The 26,025-nt window shown below is 40.3% G+C and overlaps 3 protein-coding genes across 4 annotated transcripts in view; all 3 read right to left on the bottom strand.

Moving 5' to 3' along the window:
* The window catches only part of epx (eosinophil peroxidase), a 7,150-nt gene extending 1,703 nt beyond the window's left edge, over nt 1–5,447 (bottom strand). Inside the window, exons 1-15 of the mRNA XM_032524048.1 lie at nt 5,345–5,447; nt 5,164–5,254; nt 4,871–5,046; nt 4,476–4,608; nt 4,200–4,329; nt 3,923–4,129; nt 3,187–3,553; nt 2,948–3,108; nt 2,614–2,872; nt 2,362–2,532; nt 1,236–1,473; nt 946–1,157; nt 698–862; nt 357–440; nt 46–142 (exon numbers count right to left, since the gene is read on the bottom strand). Of these exons, the coding sequence (XP_032379939.1) occupies nt 46–142; nt 357–440; nt 698–862; nt 946–1,157; nt 1,236–1,473; nt 2,362–2,532; nt 2,614–2,872; nt 2,948–3,108; nt 3,187–3,553; nt 3,923–4,129; nt 4,200–4,329; nt 4,476–4,608; nt 4,871–4,910 (2,264 nt within the window). The 5' untranslated portion in view covers nt 4,911–5,046; nt 5,164–5,254; nt 5,345–5,447. The remainder of the gene's footprint in view (nt 1–45; nt 143–356; nt 441–697; nt 863–945; nt 1,158–1,235; nt 1,474–2,361; nt 2,533–2,613; nt 2,873–2,947; nt 3,109–3,186; nt 3,554–3,922; nt 4,130–4,199; nt 4,330–4,475; nt 4,609–4,870; nt 5,047–5,163; nt 5,255–5,344) is intronic.
* A 1,461-nt stretch (nt 5,448–6,908) lies between these two features.
* Nucleotides 6,909–16,580, bottom strand: hps5 (HPS5 biogenesis of lysosomal organelles complex 2 subunit 2; the record flags this gene model as incomplete). The annotated part of the gene is given in 22 exon segments (XM_032524041.1): nt 6,909–7,268; nt 7,429–7,720; nt 8,329–8,435; nt 8,531–8,644; nt 8,875–8,994; nt 9,078–9,227; nt 9,305–9,425; nt 9,841–10,418; nt 10,507–10,575; nt 10,727–10,870; nt 11,294–11,411; nt 12,602–12,761; nt 13,098–13,256; nt 13,798–13,976; nt 14,236–14,324; nt 14,528–14,599; nt 14,702–14,920; nt 15,190–15,320; nt 15,501–15,693; nt 15,786–15,850; nt 15,991–16,101; nt 16,451–16,580. Coding segments are annotated over 22 exon segments (3,360 nt in total). The 3' UTR covers nt 6,909–7,207.
* A 2,088-nt stretch (nt 16,581–18,668) lies between these two features.
* gtf2h1 (general transcription factor IIH, polypeptide 1) lies at nt 18,669–25,824 on the bottom strand. 2 transcript variants are annotated; one of them, XM_032524051.1, is made up of 15 exons: nt 25,618–25,824; nt 25,020–25,181; nt 24,734–24,926; nt 23,750–23,915; nt 23,527–23,620; nt 23,228–23,377; nt 22,990–23,069; nt 22,732–22,865; nt 22,566–22,653; nt 22,390–22,478; nt 21,601–21,718; nt 20,185–20,275; nt 19,736–19,851; nt 19,442–19,534; nt 18,669–19,364 (listed from the first exon to the last, which is right to left on the bottom strand). In XM_032524051.1, exons 2-15 carry the CDS (start codon nt 25,171–25,173, stop codon nt 19,278–19,280), a joined length of 1,653 nt encoding a protein of 550 aa, XP_032379942.1. In that variant the 5' UTR covers nt 25,174–25,181; nt 25,618–25,824; the 3' UTR covers nt 18,669–19,277. The 2 variants fall into 2 exon arrangements, with proteins under 2 accessions (XP_032379942.1, XP_032379943.1); XM_032524052.1 differs by having other exon boundaries at nt 25,629–25,824.
* Nucleotides 25,825–26,025: the final 201 nt, after the last annotated feature.

Here is a 26,025-nt window from a genome sequence, read left to right as displayed (position 1 = left end):
CCCAGGTTGTGTCCATAAAATCCATTTGTATCTACAGTGACTTACCTTCGATAACAGACCATGATCATCAGCAGCGCGGCCACACCCCCGATCACTACCATCACTGCAGTGAACACAGAGACCGCAGACAGCGAGGAGGTTTCTGGAGAAGTGCACACAAACGTGAAGAAACGTTTAGGATGGGAAATAAAAGATGCTTTTATCTTGTGCTTGTTTAAATGTCTCAGCAATGTAAGGAATGAAAGATTAACTACGTTTCAAAAGAAAAGTTTCAAAGTGCTTCACAATAAAAGCATTTGGCACCAAATTTCAAATAAGTAAGTGGCAGCATGCATTATCAAATGATCTGAACCAACCTGAGCAAGTAAATGAACCTAGTATGTTGAGACACTCCAGGTTTTGTGGGCAGAGAGAAGTTTGTTCTTCACATTCATTAATATCTGCACCAATCAGACAAAAACACTGATATCAATGCTTTAGAACAGCTAATAAATGGACTTGTTAGGAGGTTGTTTAGCAGATTATGGTTTACAAGGTCTATTCTTAATTAATGAGTTATGGTTTGCATCTGAATTTCAACATCACCATCATGAGATTTTGCTAAATGTGATTTTGAACACATAAGCCACATTGCATACACTATAGATATTGATATCTGTTCCAGCCATGTCACCAGGCCCTAGTTTAGGCTTCGTACCTTGACATGTTGGGGGTGTGGAGCTCCACTGCTGGCTATTTGGATCACAGCTGACAGATAAAGAGCCGAGCAGCTTGAAGCCAGAGTGACACTGGTACAGAATCACAGAGTCACAAAGAAGGGAGTAGCCATACTGAATTCTGGGTATTGGACCACAGCTGGGATCTGAATGAGAGGGTAGGCAGGTCCATGTGAAAACACAACAAGACAAATCCGATATCAATCTGTATTCTTTTCCACTTCTTCACCTGTGTCTGGTTCTTTCCATGGGCTGAGGTCGAGGTGGGAGATGAGCGGGTGTGAACAGGCCAGCATGTCCTCCGGCCTCTCGGTGCGTGTGAACGGGTCAGCAGGGACGTGAGTGATGCGGCTGTTGTCACAAATGATGCGGGAGAGAGAGACTGTGTGGAGGTGTCTCCTCTGGGTGCTGGTGAACACTCCTTCCCTCTCCCACCAGAACCTCGGGAGACAAAAAGATTTAGATTATTCTTCTTGCATAGTAATGGTCATAATGTTACACCCGAGGATTTAGTTTCACCTGTCCCCGTCTCTCAGTGCTCTGAACTGTTTCGCCAGCAGGCAGGACAGCAGTGGTCCAACTCGACCTCCGGGCAGAGCGGGCTCAGAGATGGCCCCCACCCACACGTCGATGTTGTGTGGCGTCCCATACAGGAGCTGGAATTTGTGAGCCAAAGTGAAGTTACTCAGAATTTCGGCCAATTCTGATGTAGTGTTGGGAACAGAGAGGCTGCAGGACTTTCTCCATGAGCCGTATCCTGAAGGAAGGAGATGGGACAGGAAGAGAGGGGAGAGCATAGAATACAGGCTTTAGCAATTACCTGAAACAAAGACCACCTCTACTTAACACCAGAATAAATAAATACACATCAGTGATTAACAGATGCGAAATTCTTCTTGTGCAAATACCAAATATTCAAAGAATTTCCTTGTCTAGTGCTGCCAACAGTTTGTTCAAACAACTACAACACATTCCTACATCTGGAACTGGTTCATGAATCAACACACTTTTTTTCACAGCAGACATTCAAAACCACAGATTTAACACCAGGAGCAACAGCTGCATTTGTTTGGTGTTCAGCTTCCATGGCCCAGTGTTGTGCACATTGACTTACTACCGTATACAGAATATACAGAACTTATTATCAAAGTGTACTGTTTTATAGTTAGGACACACACAAACAATAAAATCATCTTTCTGTACTGTATAGCACAAAAAGAAAATGTCACTGCCAATCCAAACTTTCCAAGAGGAAGTAAAAAGATTGTTTAAAAAAAAATAATTGCGTTGTTTTTGTTTTCCTACATTTTTCTGTTGCCCTCTCACCTTCCTCACCGTATTTTAAATGTTTTACAGCTGTGAGAAAGTCTTCTATTTCCTGTGTGCATTGCATGGTGGGACATTGCATCAAAAGCACACTCTGAAATCAAGCATTATTTAGTATGCACACTGACATTTCGAGTGTACTTAACTCTTTTCTCTCTTTGTTCAAGTTTAAACAGACAGTTACAACAATGGTACTTGTTAAACACACAGGTAGATGATATATTGATACAAACAAATCTTGTTTACAGCCAGCTGGAGACTTTTAGTATAAAGTAAAACAAATAACACTGTACTGTGCCAGAAGTAAGATAGCTGGTACCAGGCAGGCCGTGATCCCGGCCCCTCTGGAGGTTAAGGGCCCCGAGGTCCAGAGGCATCCCTCCTTGTGCCTGAAACAGCCTCTCAGTCAGCTCCTCCACCATCATCTGACCTGGAGTCTGCAGCTTGGCCGGAGACAGCAACAGACCGCGCAGCACAGGGTCTATACCACCTGACACACCAGGAGAAAAAAAGACAGATAAGTGAAAGACATGTAATTTGAGTTGAATTTATGACAGCATCATAGTTTTACCTTCCTGCACGACCCTCCAAGAAGCAAACAGTGAATGATGCAGAGGCAGCGGAGGATGCTGGGAGTCGGTGGTGTATCCTGGCCCTAGCCTGGTCACCACGGGCCGCACGGTGACATGGGCAAATCGAAATGCGGCAGCTGCAAAGACGTTCGCGATGCTGGGATCCACCTCAGGATCATAACCCTTGTAGGGAGGCATCAGACGAGACATGGCACTCTCGCCGAGAACCCGCGGCAGGTAGTGCTCCCATGTTAGGATCTGGAAAGGTAAAGAAAGCAGGTCAGAGTGCTGGGAATGCTCAGGAGATGAATAGCTGGAAGCAGTAAGAGATACCTGATGAATAGCTCCCATGATCTTGCGGGCCTCCTGATAAAGTGTGTCAGGGCTCCAGTGAGGGTTGAGCAGGTGCAGCTCTTTGACCAGCCGGTTGTGCTCTCTCAGAAAGAGCGTGTGCAGCGCGATCATTCCCAGATGCTCATTAGCTCTTGAATCACCTGTGAAACATAAATCATAAACAACAGCTCCACTGAAGCCTACAGAGAACAGACAACTCGTTACATTTACTCGCTCACCAGCTTGAAAGCAGGATGTGGTGTTCTCCTGGCCCCTGGATCTTTTTAATTCCCCTAGGGTGTTGGCGTTTCGGGGGCCGCAGGGGTCCAGGTCAGCCTGCAGGCGTGGCAGGAAGGGCATGAAGGCCAGCTGCTGGTCTGAGTGCTGGGAGTTAAGGGCCATTGAGCCCAGGGGAGAGGAGCGGTTTCTCAGATCCGAGGCCAGACTGGTGGAGCTGCCATAAACCATACTGGCATCTACAAAGGAGGTGATGGCGTTGAGCTGCTCTCGCTGGTGATGAGACCGGACTCCACTAACACAGCTGGGAGCAGAGCGGAAGAAAGGCATACAACTCTGGAAGCCATTGCGAGGATCTGACAAAGGAATCTGGGGAGAGAGGTTTTTATTTATATTTATAGTCAATGATGAGGGAAAAAAAAATAAAAAATACATATATATATATATTTAGAGTAATATTGTAACAAAGATACCTTGTTGTATATGTTATTCATTGCTTGTAATTAAATGTATACATTTTCATTTATTTTAGTGTATGTATCTTGTATTTATACTATGGACTGTATGCATATATAGAATTCAAACAAAATATTTACTTTAGCATGTACTGTTTATCGAGCATCTTAGGCACAAACATTTATTTGAAGATGAATAAAAGTTCCATCTTATCTTATAAAATTAAAAATCCGTGATCATCAAGCAAAAAAACAGGTACACTGAGAAGACAGTAAAGTGCACCTGTATGGGGAAACAGGGCGTGTCCCGGCTGCAGGTGTGTGTGCAGTCGGCTCCTGTCTTGAAGGCGGCTGTACTGGGGCTCTGAGGCGTCAGAACCACGTCGTGGTCTATCCACTGACCCCACTCCACTAGCAGGTGGGACAGAGTGGAGTCCAGAGAGATCTTGTCATTGTGAGTGAACAGCACTTCCTGAGACACCAGCCGCACCTGGACAACAAACAAAGTCTGGAGTTACAGCAGCTGACAGGACAAAGGAGTGCTGCTGCAAAACTCTTACTGGAGGCAGAGTGGCGTTATGGTAGGTGTGCTCTGGGTCCCAGCCTCTGGGCATCCCCCACACATCCTCGTACTCTGCCGGTAGCCAGCGGGAATAGGGGATGTTTGCGGCCCCCCATCTGGGATTCTGTCTAAACAGGACAAGAACACAGACACAGTTATCAAAAAACAATACAAAATCGAATTAAATCTATTCTAAATTGCAAGTAATTTGAGTTTTACCTTCCTGGATGACCCTCCAAGAGGTGTGCTTTAATGCTTTTGTGTGAGCACTAACCTGTTGTTGCACTCTCCTGTGAGGGATCTGTAGCGCTCAGACAGACAGTCTGTGTCACAGCTGGGTCTCTGCAGCTCAGCGGAGCAGCCAGTCTCCTGCAGCAGATTCTTCATGTCTCCTTTACTCAGCAGCTCTTTGGGAACATACAGTAAACACAACACACTGTTAAACGTAAGATCCATCTTTGTCTTAGACCAGAAGAAAAGTTAACAGCTTTTTGTTGTATGATGTAAATGAAGATAAATTAGGGGACAGTTAAAAAAAATTCATCTGTAGCCTGAAATCTACTAAAAGCACAAGGAGGGCCCGGCATGTTAGACAGGCACTAGATGTAGTGCTCGTAGACATGCAGGTGCAGACACATCTGTGTGTTGTGTTATGTTGCTGTTTGATACCCTGAGGGTCTGGCTGAACCATTGTATTAGTGTAGACCATCTCTCTGATCAGCTCCACTGTGTTGTCCAACAGTTCTGCAGCCTGGATCTGAGTCCTGGTTCTGGCTTCAGTCTGTTTAAACTGAGCCAGCAGGTCACTGGGTCTCAGAGCGCCCTCAGACTGAGACTTCTTAACCCTGGAAACATCAATAACTTTGTTTTCAGTGACAACACAACGCTTAATAGATGTGAAATTATGGTTTATGCTTTGCAATGGGTGTAAAATATTTCCACAGTGACACAGTCAATTTTACCTTTCACTTGTGCGGGCGTAAGCAGCATCAGTCAGCTCAATCGCCCTCTGAAGAGCCTCCTTCACAAATACAGATCCTGGATACACAGTTCCTGACATTACCACACAGGAAAAATATAGACGCAGTTAGAAAAGCTCCCAGGTATTTGGTCTTATCCGTAATAATGGACCAGAAATCCTACCTGAGCTGTTGTCAAATACTTTGTTCAGTGAAGCATGTTCAGGGAAGGAGAGCAGGACAAGAGCCAGTCCAAGCAGAGAGATGGACACCTGGAACTAGAAAACATCTCACTGACTATCTCAAGAAATGTACTACTTTATTCTCTTAAATCAAGAAGTGGAAAATCAGGAACTCACCGTGAGTGCTGTGTCCATCGAGAATGTTGAAACTATTCAATCCATGCAAAAAAGGATTCACTTCATGTTTAGAAAACTAATCACGCTCATAGTATCTCACCACTCTGCTGACCGTGACTCATCTTGAGAGCCAACCTGTGTGTGTTTGGCTACGAGGGTTGAGGTTGCCATTTATACACTTGCAGCAGGGCCAACAGGTATGTGCAGAATCCCCTTATCTGTCCTCCTGGTGACAGGAACCCAACATCAAACACTGGACTCGATGCCTCAACCTAATAAAATTTCAAATCAAATTTACTTCTGTCCTCATGATGAAAACCTTCTGTCATATTTGGATCATTTCAATTAAACAATTCTACCTATCCCTCGAGAGAATATATCTTTGTAGCAGTGAACACAACCAACCAAACAAATACAGACAGACAGACAGAAATATTGATTGATTTAAAAGAAAATGAGAAGACAGGCTGATTTTATTTTATTTTTAACATTAGGCAGCCAAATGGAATTTCAAGGAGATGCAAAGTATAGTTTATGTGAATCATTTTCATTAAAAGTGTGTCTGCGTCTTTGCCACATGCCGAAACCTTTAATCTGATCGTCCCTGTGCCAATGACACAAGACAGCTGGATGAGCTAGAAAATGAGGATTCTGGGAAATGATTGAAGAACAACGGATGAGGGTGAAAATAAGAAATCCATTAAGGATCAGACAGAAAAGTCTCAGTAAAACTAGAGTAGAGGATGTGACTCACATAGCGCGGTAGTGTCCAGTATAAGCCTTTAAAGCTCAAATGTGAAGCACCAGGCTGTCTGCGTCTTCCCTTTGATGCTCCAGGTGTGTGATACCATCAAATGAGTCATCAGTCCCATTTCATTACAATGTTATTAATATTATCTCTTTTGACCCACAAAATGCATTATCTACTGTATGTGACGTTCAAGATCTGAAACGTCTTCTTTTGTTCACAAAAATGCCCCTTTGAAGAAAATACAAGCAAATACTAGATAAACAGGTAGATGAAGGGGCGATTTATTCATAATGGTCTCCATTTATGTGGATTATTTAAGGCAGTTGTTTTCTCTCTCAAAACCTCAACAGACAAACCAGAGCTATCTACATGGTTGGATAGTAATGATACATAGGATTAACAATTTCAACTTATTTAATCTTTTAGTCTACAGAAATAAACAAAAGCACACAATTATGAAGTAAGCTGCTGGTTGGATTAGAGCCACACTTGTGTTTGTCCTTTGCTCTTAATGTGGATTTCCCTCGTGTTTCTGACATCCACACATGGGGGAAAAAATACACATTTACCAGGCTTGACTATCATCATCCTGACAGAAATCTTCTGTTCTTAAAACAAACAAAAACTAAAAAGGCACACAGCTTTTATTCACATTTTATTACCTGGTTAGAACATTTCACTGTTCATACAGTTCAGTTTTTGTCATGGAGATATTTGATTACCTGTACATGCAAAAAAAAACATTTGACCTAAATCATAAAAAAGTTCAAGATATAATACTGTTTTCAATGGGAGGATAAATACCTTCATTTAAACTGGGAAGCTTTGAGAAATATTATAGTTCATAAATTAAGTTGCAGCTTCAACAGCAGTTACTCAGGACATTTACATACATTGTTATCTTGTTTGGCGTAGAGCAGCTACAGCTGATCTTTAGTTAGGCGTGCTGAGACCACAGGAACCGATCACAGCGCTCAAGCATCGTCTGGATCATCGCTCTGAAACAGAAAACAAGAGACATTGTACTGTAATACATACAAACATGCATTCTTGAGGACTGCAAAGCAGTCCCTGGACTCGTTTCACACCACTGTCGCACACTCCAAACCAGTGAAATACCTCTCAAACTATTTATTCTGCTCTCTCACCCTGACCCACCTCTGCCTCTTCTCAGTGACTCTCAGCAGCTCACAGACTAGTTTGGAGCGTGGCGAAAGGACCAGCTGCACTCCACATTCCTCCAGGACGGCCATGGCGCGGTCAGGCCCGGCTGTCCGAGCCAGCATCAGGGTCAGGTTCTCTGGGCTGATCTTTCCACCACAATCTGCTGAGCCGTTGGACCAGCTACTTCCATTCACACCTGTGACCTGCTCTGAGACTACCTCGCTGCTGCACCGCTGAGATAACTGGATCAAGAGCTTCCACTCTTCCAAGGTCTGAGGCTTAACACCTGGAAAATAACAGAGGGACAATACAGACATTAGAGTATGATAATGTCTTTTTTCTTTTCATTATTTATGGCAAATAACTTTCAAGCCAGCGTCATTTAATTTGAGTGAGTTTTATTTGAGTGATTGCAAGAGAAGCCACTCCAATGAGTGCAGACAGTGTAATTAAGGAACTAGTAACACTTCTACTACTACTACTACTACTACTACTAAGGTTGAATCTCCTGGATTTTTACAGATGTACAGTATAACTACACACTGAGTGCAAAAAAAAGGTGAACCATTGTTTGGTTCAACAGTCAGTGGAATTCTGAAAGCCAAACTGGTTCTGATATTTCTTTAAAAAAAGATTTTGTAAGTTAGTGTGATTTGTCTGCCCTTTCTAGATAGATGTTCATAAATGGTTTATTATAAATTAGCTGTAATGTTTGCAGTCTTATAACCTGTGTTTTGTTATGATACAGTGGGAAGTTACGTTCTGCACTACTAAAGTATCATGTGTATATACAATGAATTTCGGCATAGTGGACATGGTTTTTAACATCACTGTTATGAACTTTCCTCTCAGCCCATAAAATATTATAATTCTGCTTCTGCCTTAAAGTTTTACCATCAGCGTCCTCCAGCAGGCTTAAGTCATCCAGCTGACAGATGGTGGAGAATGCTTCTGTGCGACGCTGCAGCTCAGAGCAGAGGTAAATGTAGCCTGTCCAATACCTGCATACATGCATTATACAGAAGGTTACATATGACAACGTAAACTCATGAATATAAACAGCAAAAAAAAAAAAAAGAAGACTCCTGAGAAGTACCCGTGACTACGGCAAGTCTCTGCCATCTTCTGCTTGGAAGACAGGTCTGCAGGAAGACGAATCAGGAGAGATAGGAGGCGTCCATAACCCCAGCTGAAACAATGAGAATGCCATCTGCAGGAGGAGTCACATGAATTCAGTTACATTTATCTATACTTGACTTTCACTTTATTTTTTGATCTTGTTGTGGCCTAAATAGAATCCGGAAGTGAACCAGGATAGTAGCTAAAATTCAAATCCATTCAGGCATATGTTTTGGTTTCTAGCATCAAACTGAAAACCTTCTGTGCCTTTAAGTAAATTAATCTTATTTTGAATTTATTCCCACACTAACAGAACCAGACCTGGGCTGTCCATCAGAAGTCAAAGTATCACAGTGTTGAGGAGCGTCGTGGGTAAGTGCAAGCTCCAGCCAATCCTGTCTCAGAGATTCTGGTTCAAGAAGGGACTGCAAAAATGGCAATCTAGAGGAAATAATCAGTGTACAAATTTAGCAACAATGGGAGTCTGTTTTTTCTTTTACAAATAGATGAAACTAAAGACATACCTGTCCTCCTGAGTTTGTGATTGGACCAGATTATCCAAGTATGCCAAGAAGTGGCTTTGCTGAGCCATGGTCATTACATCAGCAGGAGTTATCGTAGGATAGAACTGAGTAAACGAGCGTACAGCCGACTCCCCGTGCTTCTCATACAGCCTGCATAATAACATAGCAGACTTACTTTACAAGGTCCATCAAAACTATGCTGACCAGAAAGAAATACAAGTACTGACCTGTGTAAGTGAGCGAGTAGAGGAGGTGCACTCCAGGGCTGCAGCTCTCTCAGACTGCGCAGTGATCTCAGCAAATCACCTCTCTGAATAACCTCCACAACCTTACTGGACTGAGTGAGCTCTACAGAGAACAACAAAAAAAGAGGATTTTCCAAATAATTTTAAGATATTAGAAATTATTTAAATGTTTAGTTACTAGATGAGGTCTGGAACGAAGAAGTATTAGTGTTGGATATGGTTGCATAAAAATATTCTCTAGGTTTTAAAAATGGTTAAATGATGAATGAATGCTCTTTATCATTGAAAGGGAACAGCTACACAGATTTTAATCTCTGAAACATTGAGAGACGTTAACATTAAGGGGTTTTCTTTTACTAATATGTCGAAATGGGATCCAGGTTTAAAATATATTGTATTACTTATACTTATTTTTTATTTTCAAATAGCAGAAGTGCACTATTTTGTTTAGGTGCGTCTTAAAATAAACAACAGGAATGAAAATAAATAAACCAGACATTTGAAAAAAAGCTTCTGACCTAGCATGGCCTCAGTGAAGGAGCTCTGCACCTCCGGCTGCTCCTGATAACACAGCAGACACATTCTTCTCACACGCTCTTGGTCCAGCAGAAAGAAGTAGCTGCGCAGGAAAGCTGTGCACCCCAATGCTTGTTCATTCTCCTGGTTTCTAAAGCAGCTTAGTTCTATGTATAACGTTGCTAGCTGGGTGAGATTAGACAAGAGATCCGATGGTAAAGGTTTAGGAGACACCACCCGAACAGGATTTGGAGGGCTCCCATCTGAAACTCCAGGTTCCTTTTCAGTGGAGTTACACTGGTCCTCTTTTTCTGCGAGCTCAGGACACTCTTTTCTCTTCTCCTCTGTGATGCTCTCTGTTGGTTCTCTTGATGAGAAGGAAGACTTCTCTTGTTGCTCTAAGCAGGTGTTTAGATAATCCCACCTCTCCTCTCCTGGTCCATCCATGTTTGAATCCCCCGCAGCAGCTGACCCGTGCTCTTCAGGTCCGAGTATTCGCTCCAGCACCGCCAGCCACTCCAGCAGAGCTTCTCTCAGGCAGACTGGATCTAGTAGCACCAAAGGATCTTGGATCTGGGAGCTGAAGTTGGGAACATGTGAGTATGTAAGTTCAGTTTCTACTAAATGGCTGTGAAATCTTGCAGTTGAAATTCTATCAAAGCACTTACATAGCTCGCTCTGTCGCTGATCGAAGTTCCTGCATGTTGGCCTCTGTGTTAGGCATTTCATCATAAACTCTGTGACGACAAACATGTATAAAATTCACTGGTTTCTGAAATAACTATTAAGTCCAGTTATTAGACCAAAATACGGCCTAATAAGACAAACAAAAGAAGAAATGAGTGGGGACTTATTTCTGTACAGCAGCTTTTATATGTCTGTACTTACTCATTGTCCATTTCCTCTGAGTAGGGAGCTGTGGCCGACATTTCGGCCTGTCCGGCCTCTCTGAATTCAGGCCGCTGCCAGAGCTCAGAGTTCATCTGCAGGGTGTTGATCTTCTCTGTTGTCTTCTTAACAAAACTAGAAACACTAAAAAACACAAAAATTGAATAATAAAAACAACTTTTTACCAATGATATGGGTTTACAATCTAACAACCAGACAGGCAAACAGAACTACAAACATGTTCATATGAAAAAAAACTGAGTGTGTCTGAGTGTGATGCTTTGAAATGAAACCCGTCACATGCATCTACACAGATGAAAAATACCAATTAAAAAAAACTATATGTGGTGGGTCTTCAGTGGAAAAGGGAAGTGAGCCGTTTAAATGCACAGCTGCACTTGAATAATTATAGTTATTGTAGTTTCAATCCACAAATAAATGTCATCACCGTTGAATAAAACCTAAAGCTATATAACATGACAACGTAATGTCTTCATGGCTACTGTGAAACAATCTTTGTATTAAAAGCTGTTAGCATGTTTGTCCTTTATTTCTCTGGATGTTCACCTGTCTTTGACGGCCTGCAATGCGATGCGAGGGGGTTTGGGACGGAATGAGAGGGGGAGGTGGAACTGCAGGCCTTGCTCAGATCGCTCAGCTTCCATACGCTCACTGATCTGTGGATCTGAATAAAGACGGGGGCAAGAGCCAGAGGACAAACACAGATGGATGGTGTACTGAAGCGGAATGATGAAAGGCAGGACATAATGCAAGCTGATGGAGCAAAGGTGCCAGACACCACTATAGAGAAAACAAATTAAATAGTGCACAGTGAAAAATAAAAAACCAGAACCATAATGGTGATTTATGTGTGATACAATGGAACAGACAAGAAACTTGATATTAACAGCTTGGCAAAGTGAAGATTGTATTTGTTAATCATGTCAGCTGTCAGTGATCTTTCAGCTCAGCAACACAGCAACACTATTGATTGAATGACTTTGGGTTTTATAAATCAAAACAAAATTTTAGTGGCAAACATACAAGACAGTATCAGAAAAAGATACATATGATCATTATGACAACAGAGATAAAGTCAAAGAGTAAAATTATTGTCACGTTTATACTGACAAATCTTTTAGCGGCTAGAGATTCTTCTAATTACAAATAACTTTTTGGCATTATTCCTTCGTGTTTTTGTTATTTTTATTCAGGTATTTTAATAGAGCGGTAGATATAAAACTGCAAAACTGAAAATAACTTCACTCTCTTTTCACATTGAACTCAGCAGAGGCAGAAAAGGAGTTTGTTCCTGCTATATAATGTGTATAAATACATATTTACACACACACACACACACACACACACACACACACACACACACACACACACACACACACACACACACACACACACACACACACACACACACACACACACATTATATACAAAGGAAGAGAGTCAGAAAGAGACAAAAACAGAAGAGTGAACAAAGAAACAACAGTGTGTGTAAGTGGTTTGCTGTGGTTGTTGTTCTAGCATTTAAATCAGTTTGATATCCAAAAATATCCTAATAATCAAGCCTGTGTGATGTCTTAATACATTAATATTGTATAAATAAAGCCCCTGCCTTGTTCAACTGGATTCCATTAGATAATTGTTATATTATTATTACTACTACTACTACTACTACTACTACTTCTTATAATTGTTAATATTAGGAACTATTATATTAAGCTTTTAAAGCTACCTGTTTATTCATAAAATTTAAATTAGTCACCCTAAGGAGGCAGTATTGACAAACAACGCTAAATTTGAATAACAAGGCATTTTTAGTGACAGCATTTGTTCACTTGGCAGCTGACAATCTCTTACCGTGATCCACCTGATCATCCTCCTGCACAAAACCGAACTCTTTGAGCCGCTCCTCCTCTGACATGGACTGATTGATGAGGGAGCTTGTTTCCTCATCGGACTGACTTCCTCTGCGGCTGATCACACGATAGATTCCACAGTCCAGGACGTTGAAGCTCTCCTGGATATTTGTTGCATGTGCATATGAATTTATAGGCTCATATCATTTAAAATGTACTGGATGAGCAGTATTCAAAGCATGTATTTGTCTGATGTGGATTTATGCTACATGCAGTGTTGCAACCATAGATATAGAACAATATTTTTCTATATCTATGGTTGCAACCTGCTTATCCTCACCAACCAATTTAATGTAATGCCACAGAGAAACTTGTCCTTATCAACTAAATGGTATCCATAGCAATGGGTCACACAGAAAAGTAAAAAAAATGAAAGTGGGATGAATATCATCTACAGTTATGGTGATCACCATTTCCGGAAAGTTACTTTAACTTACATGTGAGGAGATGCTACTTCTACGGCTGCTGGAGGCGGAGTCTAGAGGTTCTAGTTTAGTGATGACTTCCTCCAGCTGGCCAGTCAGGTCCAGGTGTGTGCTGGAGCTGAGCTGGGACCTGAGATGTTCAAGGCGGTCGATGGGAATTGATTTCCTGGCCTGAATTGAACAGGAATGATGAACAAGGCGGTCAGTAACGCTGTATCATCACAAATCTAGATCTAGATATAGATTCCTGATTTCTAAAATGCTTGATTTACTTAAATCTAAATTTAACCAGTAGCATGCACATTTCACATTTGGTTTTCACCATCTGCACAAATCCAGACTCAGTGAGGACATATGGTGCGTCAGTATGTTTAATATAAACTACTATGCTCTGAAAAGTCAGGTTATGCATGTGTTGTGTTAAGAAGATCAGGATGTTTACTACTGAGATAATCCCTTTTTACCCATGTGTTGAAATAATAATAAACAAATAATAATACTCTTAAAAGGAGCCATATCTAGCACCGGCACATTTTTGCTTCTTATGATGTTCAGGCCATTCAAGGTGAACCACCTCAGGTTTCCAGGTAGAGTGTGTTTATTGTTGGGATAAAGGAAGTCAGAAACTTGTATGAACATCTTAGCCCAGATAAGAATCTACACTGTACACAAAAAACAAAACCAGTTAGCACAGCAGTGGCAGCCATCTTACCCTGCAGGTGGTGATCGTGTGCTGGAACATACAGCAGACCACAGCAGCTAGAGGCCAGGACTCCCTCCGTAGCAGACGCTCAACACAGCGCTCAGCAGATAACAGGGAGAGGTGGGACAGACGTCCGCTGCCATGGAGACAGAAGAGCTCATTGCGGTAGACTGCAATATCAACCAAGTCTGCAAAACAAGAAAACAGGTTGGTTCAATTCACAGTAAATCAAACAGGAACAAAAGGTCTATATGATCAAAGCTAACATGGTTTAATATTATAATCCTTTCCTTGTTAATAATAATATTAATAATAATAATAATAATAATAATGACTAGTGGTCCTTTGTTCACATGTTTACAGCCGTTTTCATGAATAAACTGTTTGCTGCTAAACTACTCCAAAGGACCGCTACTAGTATTTTGGGAGGAAGCAGCACAAACACACCTTTGACTTCAGTCCACAGAAGCACTTGTCCGTTCTGAGGTGTGAAGACATAAATAGCGGAATCAGTCCAGGTTAGCAAGTTTTGGTCTCTACACAAAAAATAAAGTGTACCGTTATTGAAGAGACAGACTCATCTGCAGTTATTATTTAATAATAATGGGATGTTTTGTTTGATGTTGTCTGTAATCAACATATTTTTCTCTAATTGAATAATATGCATATCATAAAAAATATTGACAAGCCTAACAACTCAGATAATCAAATGTACAGTATAAATTGTATCTAACATTACCCAAAATAAAGCAGTTTAGGGAAGGCGATTGACTGGGGGCTCTTTTGCTCTGGGTTGTAATGTGGCTCATCTCTGCAGGTAACAGGGGAACAAATAACATATTAAAAAACAAAAGACAGATTAGGAGGTTGACCTTTTAAAAGCAGACTATTTAAAAGTAGGAACAGTAAGTACTTGTAAGTGATGAGAGGTAGAGAAGGACAGGCCAGTGGCTGTTTGAACTGATGGGTGCTTAGAACCTCGCCGTTAAAACTGGCCTCCCATATTCGAGACCCCGGCCGGGCAGAGTACAGCAGTGGCGGCTGACCAACTAATAACCCCCTGTTCTGAGGGAAAAAACACGCTCCATACTCCCCATCCCGCTCCTTATTTCCAACACGCCAGAACTTCTCCCTGAAGGCAGGTAAAGACAGAAAAATACACCACTGCCGAAAGTCTTTCAGAAATTATTTTCAGGAGTAAGCATGATGATTAACATTAAGAACATTTTTGACAAAGCCCAATTTAATTAACATTTTCTTCAAAGTTAGTACTGTATGTCTACCATTTGGATAAAAAAAAAGGACACTTTAGTAGAGACAATATTTACCAATATGAAGGCATTAACAAGGGCCCTCTGAGGGTATCTCCCCCTAAAGAGAAGTAGCCATGTTGGTACTCACCTCTCTGTGTCACAGAGGTAGCAGCGGCTCAACGAAGACACCAGCAAGCGGCCATCTTGGTACCCGAGCTGAACCACTCTGGAGTCCACAGTGGTGACGGTCTGAACAGGGAAGATAACGAATGCTGACCCCTAGACACAAAGAAAACAATATCTAGTATAAAATATGTATATATATGTAATATATTTCTTAAGAGTTTTTTTCAATAGTGCACTAACTAGAAAGTGCCTTAACCTTTTCAAAAGCCATTAATAAATAAACATTATTATTGAGAAGACAAAACATTTCCACTGTGAATCAGCAGTCACTACCTTGCCCAGCTTGGAGGATCCTGCACGTAGAAAGGACACCTTGCCTCCTGTGTCCCCGACAAAAACTCTCAGGGCGCTGGTGTCCCAGCAGAGTGCAGTGATGGCCTGACCTCTGTGCTCCCAGGACGCACTGACTCTCTCTGGACGCCCCCGTCGCTCCAGCTGCAGCTCCCACACCACCACAAGACCCTGACTGGAGTAGGAACAAACGATGTGAACAACACAGGCAACACAAATAAACACAGCGATATGTAGGTGATTTCTTGACTTCATGGAGACTCTAACCTTGTTGCAACAGCAATAAAGTCTTCATCATGAGGGCAACACGCCACCTGAGTAATAGATCCCTCCTGAACAAGAGTGGATGATGGGTTAGAAGTAAAAAAAAAAAAAAAAAGAGGAGAAATCGACACTTACAAACAATGTATTGCTTATTATATGTAGCTGTATCATTTAACAATAGGACAATAGGCCCTCAGTCACAGCTTACCTTGTGAGTAAGGATGAGTCTTTGTTTCCAGCCCTCTTTCTGGATCAGGTGCAACCCTCCTGCTGACGTTCCTAATGCGAGCCACTTCCTTGACACTGCCAGACAGGTACACTGTAACACAGAGTAATAAGACTTTACTCATCTGTTCATGTACATACAAAGTTTTGTTGATATCATGCTGTAACTTGCGTTCATAGTGTAGCCACCTCTCCTAAGAGTTAGACAAACTGATGTTTTAATCGGCTGGATATTTTTTGCCCTTTAAAGTCTATTGTAGCAGCTGTTTTGATCAATGTTTGGCAAGGCACAAAGTACATGAGATACAGGACAATAACTTCTTGTAGTAAGTCGTAATATTTCACCCTGTAGTACGTTAAATACATTAAATAATAAGCTACTATAACCATCTACGTGTGGTTTCATTATAAGACTAACTCAGATTTGTGATGGTGAAACCTACCTTGAGCCTGCCGGAGTCTAAACGGAGAGCAGACAGAAGTGGATCAAGGCAGTCAAACTCTGCCAGAACATGACTGTGGTTCTCTGGCACAACTGGTATCAGAGGCATCTTCACTGGTGATCCTCTACAACTGAGAGAGAATGAGACAGTAAGCAAAGAATGAAAAAAAATGTGAGGGACTTCAGGAGTTACTACTCTGCTTTCTCGCATACCACGGTCCTCAGCCACATGGCAGGCATCATATGACTTTTAGTAGTGTACCTACCCTCTCAAATTGACCAGTGATGACTCCACTTAATACTGTCTCCATCCTGGTGTAATTTATCATCTCTAGTTTAGCATAAGTGTTGTCTCTTGTCCTGGAGCTGTCAGTTAAATTAGACAGAAAGACCATTTTGACAGGACCAGAGGTCACCATTTCAGCTAAAACTGCAGCACAACGCAATTAAATTTTTCTCTGTGCTCTGTTGTGGTTTTAAGTGAACTTATGAGGAAGCAGAAGCAAAACTAAAGCTGAAGATCATTAGAATAATCTGATACTATTAGCAAAAACATCAGTTTGCATGCTACAAAAATGCTTTCAAACAAAATTACAAAAAACATAATTGCTCCTAAGCATTAAAGTAGACACACGTGTCTCAAAAGAAGGTGAGAAGTAACAGTCAACTCTGACCTCTATCTCTGTATTTGTTAACACTCTACTGCAACAGGAATGTATTTGGGGATGAGGATGTGCACAGATCTGACCCTAGCTGATTTCAGAAACATTCATAAGGCTCTGTCTTTGTAAATGATTGTGTCTGACTTTTGCACTCTGACAAACAAAACTGCCCTTAATCACATTACAACTAACATGTTGAACCTGAGAATCTTAAAGTAAAGTAGAAATAATACACTGTAAAATAAGTTGTAAGAAGTGAAGTCCAGCATTGAAAAAGTTAATAGCATACTTACTTCAAGTTTTCATAGTAATCAATACAGACAAATTACCTTTGTGTGTGTTGACGTTACACAATTTAAATATTGCATTAAAAGTGATGCATAGCTATAGAAATAGAATTATTAGCCGATGAAAGGAGTTAATTTTAAGGTTGGGAAGTTTAAACCAGCGGTTCTCAAACTTGATCAAGGACCCAGATAGCTGACACAAATTAGAACCCAACTTTAACGTTTTATTACGTTTTTATTACGTTGTGTCCCAGGGGTCCCATCTGACAAGAAGTAATTGTTTTGCCATGGAAATACCCAAGGGACGTACCGGTAGCTTGCTAAGTCTAATATACATCCTACATGAGTAACGTCCCTATACGCTAGCTAAAGAGGACACTGGTGTCATTTTAACACCGACATTTTTGCTAATTAGCTAACCGTTACGGTTAATTACCATCAACAAACTTAAATTTCAAGCTTTCCTGTCGTTAGGCTGTCAGTTATTGCAATTCCGTCAATTAGCTAGCTATATAACTGGCCGACTCTTGTCGGTCAACGTTGTGATTGTTAAAACACCGATAACACTGTAAACACGCAGTAACTAGCGTTAGTAACACTGATTAAGTTGCTGTGCAGCAAACTAGCTAACGTTAAAGGGGCGATTCATTCGACGGGTTCGCGCAGCCTGCATCACGAGACCCGTCTGCTGACACTGATGTCAACGTTTCTATTAAAACTGATGGAGATCCAAAAGTCTAAAATAAATATACATGTGCACGGCATGGCTATGCTACATATATATGACGGTTTATTAAAATTAAGATACATCTGGACAGGTTCAGTGCGCCACTTACCTTGTGTCACTATATATATTTGCCACAAGTTAGCAAACATGCTAGCTAACGTTAGCTAAGACAGTAATGCCCTGCCATTCACTTGGTCTATAGTAAAAACTCACCAAATGGTCAAAGTGACACTCCAGATACTGCCTACAAATCCACACCAAACCGCAGTGTTACACCGTGGTTTTGTTCATTTGACTTTAGAAAGTCAGCGGTCAGGCTCACGCCACTTCTCCAGACAGCCGACCTGTCACTGCTCCGCTCAGCTGATGTGAGCACACTTCCTGGCTGAATGTTTAGTTTGTCACAACGAAACCGTCTCCACATTCTCCAAAGCTTTTGACAGGCAACACAAATATACATCTCTATTGTACTTCATGAAGTACTACAGTAAAAAAAAAAAAGTTATTAAAAAACTAAATTAATGGAATACCGCACCTACAATAGACAGAGGTATGAACAAAAGCTCACTTTAATTCAGTGACATTATCTTCAGTGCAGACAGAAGGTGCCGACAAAGTAGACAGACAGACACACACAGACACACACACAGACACACACACACACTTACTTTTCAGTATTGCTATATTCACTTCACCTTTTGTGAAACTTTGTTCCCCAAATAGACTAGTGCTCAGAGGGGCTCCTTGTAGCTCTATTTCTCTGCTCTGTGCACGGACAAAACACGTATTGGCTGCCCTCTGCTTGCATTACACACACATCAGCCTGTCCTGAGTGCCTTTCTAATTTTCCATTTGAAATTTGGTCATATTACACCATTTAACCATTACAGGCACCAATCTCTCAACCATTGAGAAAACAAACAAAAGAGAAACAAACAAATTACAGTTATTTGTGACTAAGACGCAGTTAGTCTCGGTTGAACAGTTGGGGATGTAGCAGCTTCCATTTATATCCTCATTAAGCCTCTGTGAATCTTGTCCCATCAGGCTGTGATCTGTGTTATCTTCACAGCAGTTTGAAGAACTTTCTCAATTCACTCGTCCATATACTGTAATGTCTTCCTTGTCCTCTCTTTGACAAACCAACAGACCTCAGGTTTTCCTCAACATGCGGCGGGTTTGCCAGATGTGGAACTTGCGATAGGCTGTCTGCAACATTTCCTCCAAATGCCCTGTGAGCTGTGGGAATATGACATTTAACACAAGTGCCACCTGGTATAAGACATTGTGTCATCATTGATAGCTTAGAGACTCACGTTTGTACTTAAGTACTGACGCTGAATCTTCTCCTGAAAAGGACAAAGCTTGGTCACCTGAAATCTCTCGAGGTTTGACTTCATTTTCATTACCTATATGAAAAAGTATGATGAGAACAAATCGGAAGATTTTCTTTTTTTTTGCATGAATATTGATTTGTATCTACGATGAGACGAGTATTAAAAGTGGCAACTGATTTTTTTTTTGGTGTGGGTGTCAATACAAGGAAAAAGGGAATGGCTTACGGTTGCAATAATAATTTGACCTCTTTCAATAAAGTTATTATTAGTTACCTTTTCCTCTAAAAATGGTGTGTTTACAGGAAAACAGGACCAGAAGTGTCTCAACAACTCTCCAGCAGCTGAATAAAGATGCTTCAACTCTCCTTGAACCTCACTAGGTACCATTTCTGAAAAAACAACAACAAACAAAGATTAAAAGAATACACAAAATAGACAGCAGTCCAATACCCCTTTCACACCCAGGGCTCAACCGGGGTTATACCGTGGTTGACTGTGTGTTTGAATGGGTTAACTGTAGTTATTCAACTCAGCTTTGCTGTGAATTGCACACGACCAGGGATGCTAACATCCTGGGCAGGACAAACTATGTGATTCGTTGGAAATGAAAGTGAAAGCAACCTGACACACCACAGATGTGCTACAGACATCCACTAGTCAGTGATCACCAACTTTCAAATTAAGTAATAATATGTTATTTAGAAATTGTACAACACACTTACGATTTATGGCTTGCTGTGTTGCCGCCTGCATGAGGACGCCACCTGGAGAAAGTGCTGCAATGGCAGAACTGGCTGTTGTGCTGGACAACACCTGCACAAGGTATTACTGTGTTAAACACTTTGAAGGCCTCATTCATAGTTTGAACTATTTACATTTCTTAAAACACAATAATATTCAAACATAATAAAGTGTTCATGATCTTAGAATCACATTCTTAGCTTTGAAAGGTTTTTACTATAGTTTGCTATAGCCAAATAAATAGTGCTGGTGGAGGTACCAAGAAGAAGGAAACCTGCATGTGTTTGACTAGAGTTACGGGCTTCCTGATCTTAACCTGAGAATGTGTTGTTATTGGACTTCTGAGCTGTGAATGAATTACAGTCCGGATAGGCCCGCGTCCGACAGAGCCGAACATTTATTCTGTGCAGCCAGCCTAATTTCATTCAGGTGAAAATGTAGATAAAAATATTTAGGAAAAATCCAACTTTAAGGACACCAATATCCTTTGTGAATGAATAATGTACCGTAAATAATAAATGTTCTTCTTTTAAATACAGGGGGCATAAGTATACAAACCCCTATGTTAAATTCCCATAGAGGCAGGCAGATTTTTATATTTAAAGGCCAGTTATTTTATGGCTCCAGGATACTATGCATCCTGATGTCTTTGGAATTAAAATACCCCCACATCATCACATACACTTCACCATACCTAGAGATAGACATGGGGTACTGTCCACAAGATCATCTCTCAATGCAAATCAAACCAGCTATTAGGCCAACTATATAATAAAACCAAAAATAAAACCATGCCAATCTCTATGTATGGTGAAGGGTATGTGATGATGTGGGGCTATTTTAATTGCAAAGGCCAAGAGAATGTTATCAGGATTCATAGTATCCTGGAACATTGTAATGGTCGCCCATATCCATCTTCATTAGCGGCGATTTTATGTATGGGGAACATGCATGAGTGTATTGTTTTCTTGCTCATGTAGATAAAATCGTATGAGAGGCCTGGTGTAGTGTCACGGATTGTGCATGGTCTGAATTTGGTGTATTATTTCCTTCTTTTCTTCTTCTTTTTTTTTTTTTTAAATGCTTTACTAATTGAGTCATGTATAAGAGGACACTGGGTTGTGACGTAGAGGGGGGTTATCAGCTGATTGATTGGAAGCAAGAGGGAACTCTCGAGAGATCATGGAAGGAAGCGGTTGCGTTTAGAGGGCTCTGTTTGGCATGTTATTCAGGTGCTGTTTAAATAAAGTAGGCAGGACTAGACTATAGCCTACTCGTCTTTGTAGATATCAGAGATCCGCCCGTTACCTTATTTTTTATATGTGGTACTTTTCCCTTGCCGGGTGAGTGAGGGAACTGTTACAACATGTACTGTAAAACAGTGTGTAGGATCTAACCTGAGTGAGGTTGGGTTTGTAATTTTGCATCTCATGCCGGATGTAGTTGACAGAGTTGATGATATCCTGACTTGTCGTATAGTGTTGGGACTGAAGTGGAACAGGACCATGGGCATACCTTATACAGAAAGGGAGTGAAAAAAAATACTTTAGAACGCGTCACCATAAATTCAACCTAGAATACAATGCCTGTTTGAAAGCATAAAGTGGAGCAAAATAGAAGAACACCCTATTCCTTCTACCTCAATTTGAGTACATTCACTTTATATGCTGACGTGACATTCTGGTGTTATGGCCACTGGCAGGAACTTTAACACAGTGAAAGCTATAAATATGATCTGTGAATTAAAATACCAAATCTATTTAGGAACAGTTTAAAGTGAGGACTCTGTCCAGTGTCCAGAGGAAGTGATGAGCCTATTCCCAATTTCGGCACTGTTGATTTCTGGCTACTGAAATGGAAAATTGATAGAGGCTTGGCTAGAGCTGATAGCACAATTACTCAATTTATTTTTTCTGTCCAGCTGATGGAAAGACAATTGATAACAAAAGTTGATTATAAGTAAAAACACAAAATATTTGGTGTTTACAGATTTTATAGTCTATATCCTTTTGTTTCATATATTATACACTGCATACTTAATACTAAGTTTTGTGACAGTTTGGCAAACAACAGATGTGCTAGATTAACATAATCTACAAAAATATTTTCAATAATCACATCCATTCGGCGTTAACAATTAACAGTTAGCGTGTAAAGAAAAAAAAAATAAAATGTGGAAAATGTACCTGTCAGACTTCTTGAGGTTTAATGCGACTGTTTTTGGTCTGTTTTCCCTTTGCAGATCTTCATATTCTATGACTTCTTGTAATTTAACCTAAGGAAGTTTGGCAACAGAAAAAGTGTTACAGAGAAATACAGTCTATTTTGGAAAAACTCTGTTAAGGCTGCAAAGCCATCATACCTTCTTTACAGGAGGCTGGAAGAAGTCAGAATCCCTTGAGTTTCCATCTGTACTGCTCGTTTCACTAGTGTGGTCAGCTGGAGTTTCCCTTTGAAAACATGCTACAGTTAGATAAAAATTGAAAAGACTAAGCAAGTGATATTTTTTTCAAAAGTAATTTCTTTACCCTTTGCGTGAGCCTGCTGCCAGCACCATGGCACTGTGATGGTTGAACCGCTTTATAATGGCAGAGTTGCTGCTCTCTTTCACTGTCCTGTTTGAATTGGAAGTTGATGGAAATGTTTTGCAAAATCCATAACCCTGTGACACAGAAAACAACAAGTCTTGAGGTTGAAGGAGGAAGAGGAATAAGAAAGCTATACAGGAAAAATGATATATCTTTGTAGAAGGACGTGGTAGTGATTGGCTAATCAACCAATCTTACCTCGTCTAATGTTTTATCCTCTAATGACAGGAGGTCGACCAAAGGATTCTTCACTCCTTGAACCACCATAGACTTTAACCCTGCATTACACAGTTTTAAAAACATGAAAAACAGATTTGTGGCTTTGTTTGTAGTAATTAATTAAATGTCAAAATAAAACATGAAATGACATCTGTAGACAATCCTTGCATTTATACTGTATGTTAGATTTGGACCTGAAAAAGTTTTAAAGTCCTACCCTTTTCATCCTGCTTGGCACACTCTGAGAAGATATCCTGTGTTCCTGTGTTGATGCGGTCTCTGTGAAAATAATGGGACTGGAAAAAGCGGGTCCAGAAGTCCTTCTCCGTCAGGTTATGAGGCACATTTTCACTATACTTCTCCTTCACTGCAAGCACAATGAAAGTCAATATTAATATATTTAGTACAATCTAGTTGCAGTGTCTAGGAACTCTTGCTGCAGATTTAATATCAGTCACTGAGGTGAACAGGAATGCATTAAACTGTCTAACTTCAAGAATGAGATGTAATGATTACCTGCAGGGTATGTTCTGAAGATGGATTCAATAATGTCAGCTGTCAGATTATATCGCAAGCCATTGCAGCCATCTGTCTGAGGTCTAATGTCTGCCTGTAATGCACACAAATTATATTTGAAACTATGTTGTTAATGATGAAATTGCCCATGCTTGAATCAATTTTAAAATTTAAGATTGTTTTCAAAATGTCAGGTCTAATTTGCCAGACTTGATGTGCTCACCAGAAAGGCTCCAGATATACCAACTTCTTGTTTATTGTTGGATATAGTGGGGTCTGCGTTATTTATGTCTCCTAACCGGTTGGCCCAGAATTCATCTGCACTGATCACCTGGCTCACCACAAGATCCTTATACAACTGAAAAAGCACTGGATCTTCTTGAAGCATCCTACAAGAGAAATTATAAGAACAATATTACACAAAAATTATTAATAAATAAATTACCCAAATTTCTCTTAAGTAATTTTGAGATGAAGCAATAAGTAGTAAAGTGAGTTTTGGGTGTGAATGGATTTGGTGCTCTATTAAGTTATGCATATACACAACTGTGTAGGTGGGATTGACTCAAAATAAAGTCCCTGACAAAAGTCTTGTCGCTTATCTATTTTGTAGAAACACCTGCTGACTTTTAATTAATCAATTGGTGTAAGAAATAGCTCATATGAAAAGCTAAAACCCGCCCAATGATGTTCAATGCACTGAATAAATTAGTTCACTAAAAAAAATATTTATTATTTAAACAAGACAGAAGGTCAATTCTGGCAAGACAAAAGTTTTGTCGCCTATACATAATTGAACAAATTTACTACAAATACTAAAATATGTCAGCAAATTAAATAGTGGTGCTGTGGATTCAAATTTAATATCTTGTATGACTTCCATGAGCTTGAAGGACTGCATCCATGCGGTTTGGCAAGATTCATACAATGTATTGATGAAGTCATCAGGAATAGCTAGGAAAGCAGTCTTGCAGTCAATTTGTACACAAGCGACAATACTTTTGTCAGGGACTGTACAGCGCAGGAACATGAGGCTCATTGGTGTGTTTTTAATAGTTTTTTTTACATAATGGAGCTCTTGGGTTACACAGACAATACTTGTTAGAAGGAGTTCAGGAATTCATTGCAAGTTTTGGTCTTTTAATGCAATTTGATAACAGTAAGAAAAACTAAATATTACCAGACTTATCCTTAAGCACAATCAAACCTGTTTTTCTCCTCCAGTTCCTTGTTAGCTTTCTTCTTGAACTTGGGCAGCAGCTGCTGCAGTAGCTCCTTGGCAGCATCTCTGTCTTTGAGTGCACTGCTCTCATTGGAAAAGTGGAACGTGGTACTCTCGCCAGTGTGAAGCACCAGCTGGAGTTGAATTTTGGCTTTACCATCTGGGCTGATCTTCTGACCTGTGAAGATTACAAATAAAGTGCAGCTTGATCACATCACCAACACAAAATAATTTTAGTACTACTTGTTATTGGACGGTATTGAGTACTCACAGCGAATATCTGCATATAAGTGGCTGACTGTGAAGCGGTCTTTGCCCTCTGGACCCCAGGCTATACGTTCAGCCATCAGATAAAGTGTGCCATCCTGCTTCCTCTGGCGAACCTTTTTCACCACCAGCAGCACCTCCTCTGATAGTGATGACATGGCTCAAACTGAAAAAGAAAATGATTATCATTAATAACTACGTCCTGCATAGCAGTATTGATCTAATCAGTGTGAATAATCTTACAGATATACGGATAAACTGGGAATTAGAAAGAACCGTGTTCACTTTGAACATGTTGACTACAGAATTAACATTAGCAACATTAATGGTAGCAAGAATAAAGCAAGTGACGTTACCAGAAGATATTAGGCACTTTGTATGATATGCAAGCAAGAACTATGTTGATTTCACTACAACGTCCTCAATAAATGCCACTCTCCCTACAAAGCGTTATCCTCTATTATGTATGTGATCTAAACACAGCAAGTAACTGTTGTGTTGACGGTTTTATTATATTAACTTAGCTAACCTGTTTTACGTTAGCTAACGTTAACAATCAAGAAGAAGAAAAAGCCTGACGGAGAAGTCGTCAATAAACTTACTTTAACGTTACCTCATAAATCGATACTGTGACGGTTACCTCGTTTCCCTTAATACATAATCTCAAATCAATGTATTCTTGAACATAAGAGATAACTGAATAAGTTATTTTAAACAGAATTTTGACTACTCAAACAGTGAGCGTCCTGACTTCAGCGCCGACATGACATGTAGCGGTGTGCTACACTAAAAATGTTCCGGCTGGATAACGCAATGAAGAACCAGTTCCAGTCAGGGCCCGAAGTGCTCTTTACAGAAAGATCCAGATAATATTACAATGATATTTAATAATAATAATAACAATAATAATAATAATAATAATAACAACAATAATAATAATAATAGTAATAACAATAATAAAAATAATAGTAATGATAATGATAATAATAATAATAATAATAATAATAATA

The sequence above is a fragment of the Etheostoma spectabile genome, chromosome 8 (genome assembly GCF_008692095.1).
Source record: "Etheostoma spectabile isolate EspeVRDwgs_2016 chromosome 8, UIUC_Espe_1.0, whole genome shotgun sequence".
Classification (NCBI taxonomy): domain Eukaryota; kingdom Metazoa; phylum Chordata; class Actinopteri; order Perciformes; family Percidae; genus Etheostoma; species Etheostoma spectabile.
The sequence above is the reverse complement of the archived record's forward strand: the minus strand, read 5'-3'. Positions and strand labels throughout refer to the sequence as shown.

Coding starts and splice junctions, on each gene's coding strand:
- gtf2h1 (XM_032524051.1), bottom strand. CDS start 25,173: ATGTCATCACTATCAGAGGAGGTGCTGCTGGTGGTGAAAAAGGTTCGC. Junction 24,927..25,019: donor CTTATATGCAGATATTCGCT/GTGAGTACTCAA, acceptor TAATCTTCACAG/GTCAGAAGATCAGCCCAGAT. Junction 22,654..22,731: donor GCAGCAGGCTCACGCAAAGG/GTAAAGAAATTA, acceptor ATGTTTTCAAAG/GGAAACTCCAGCTGACCACA.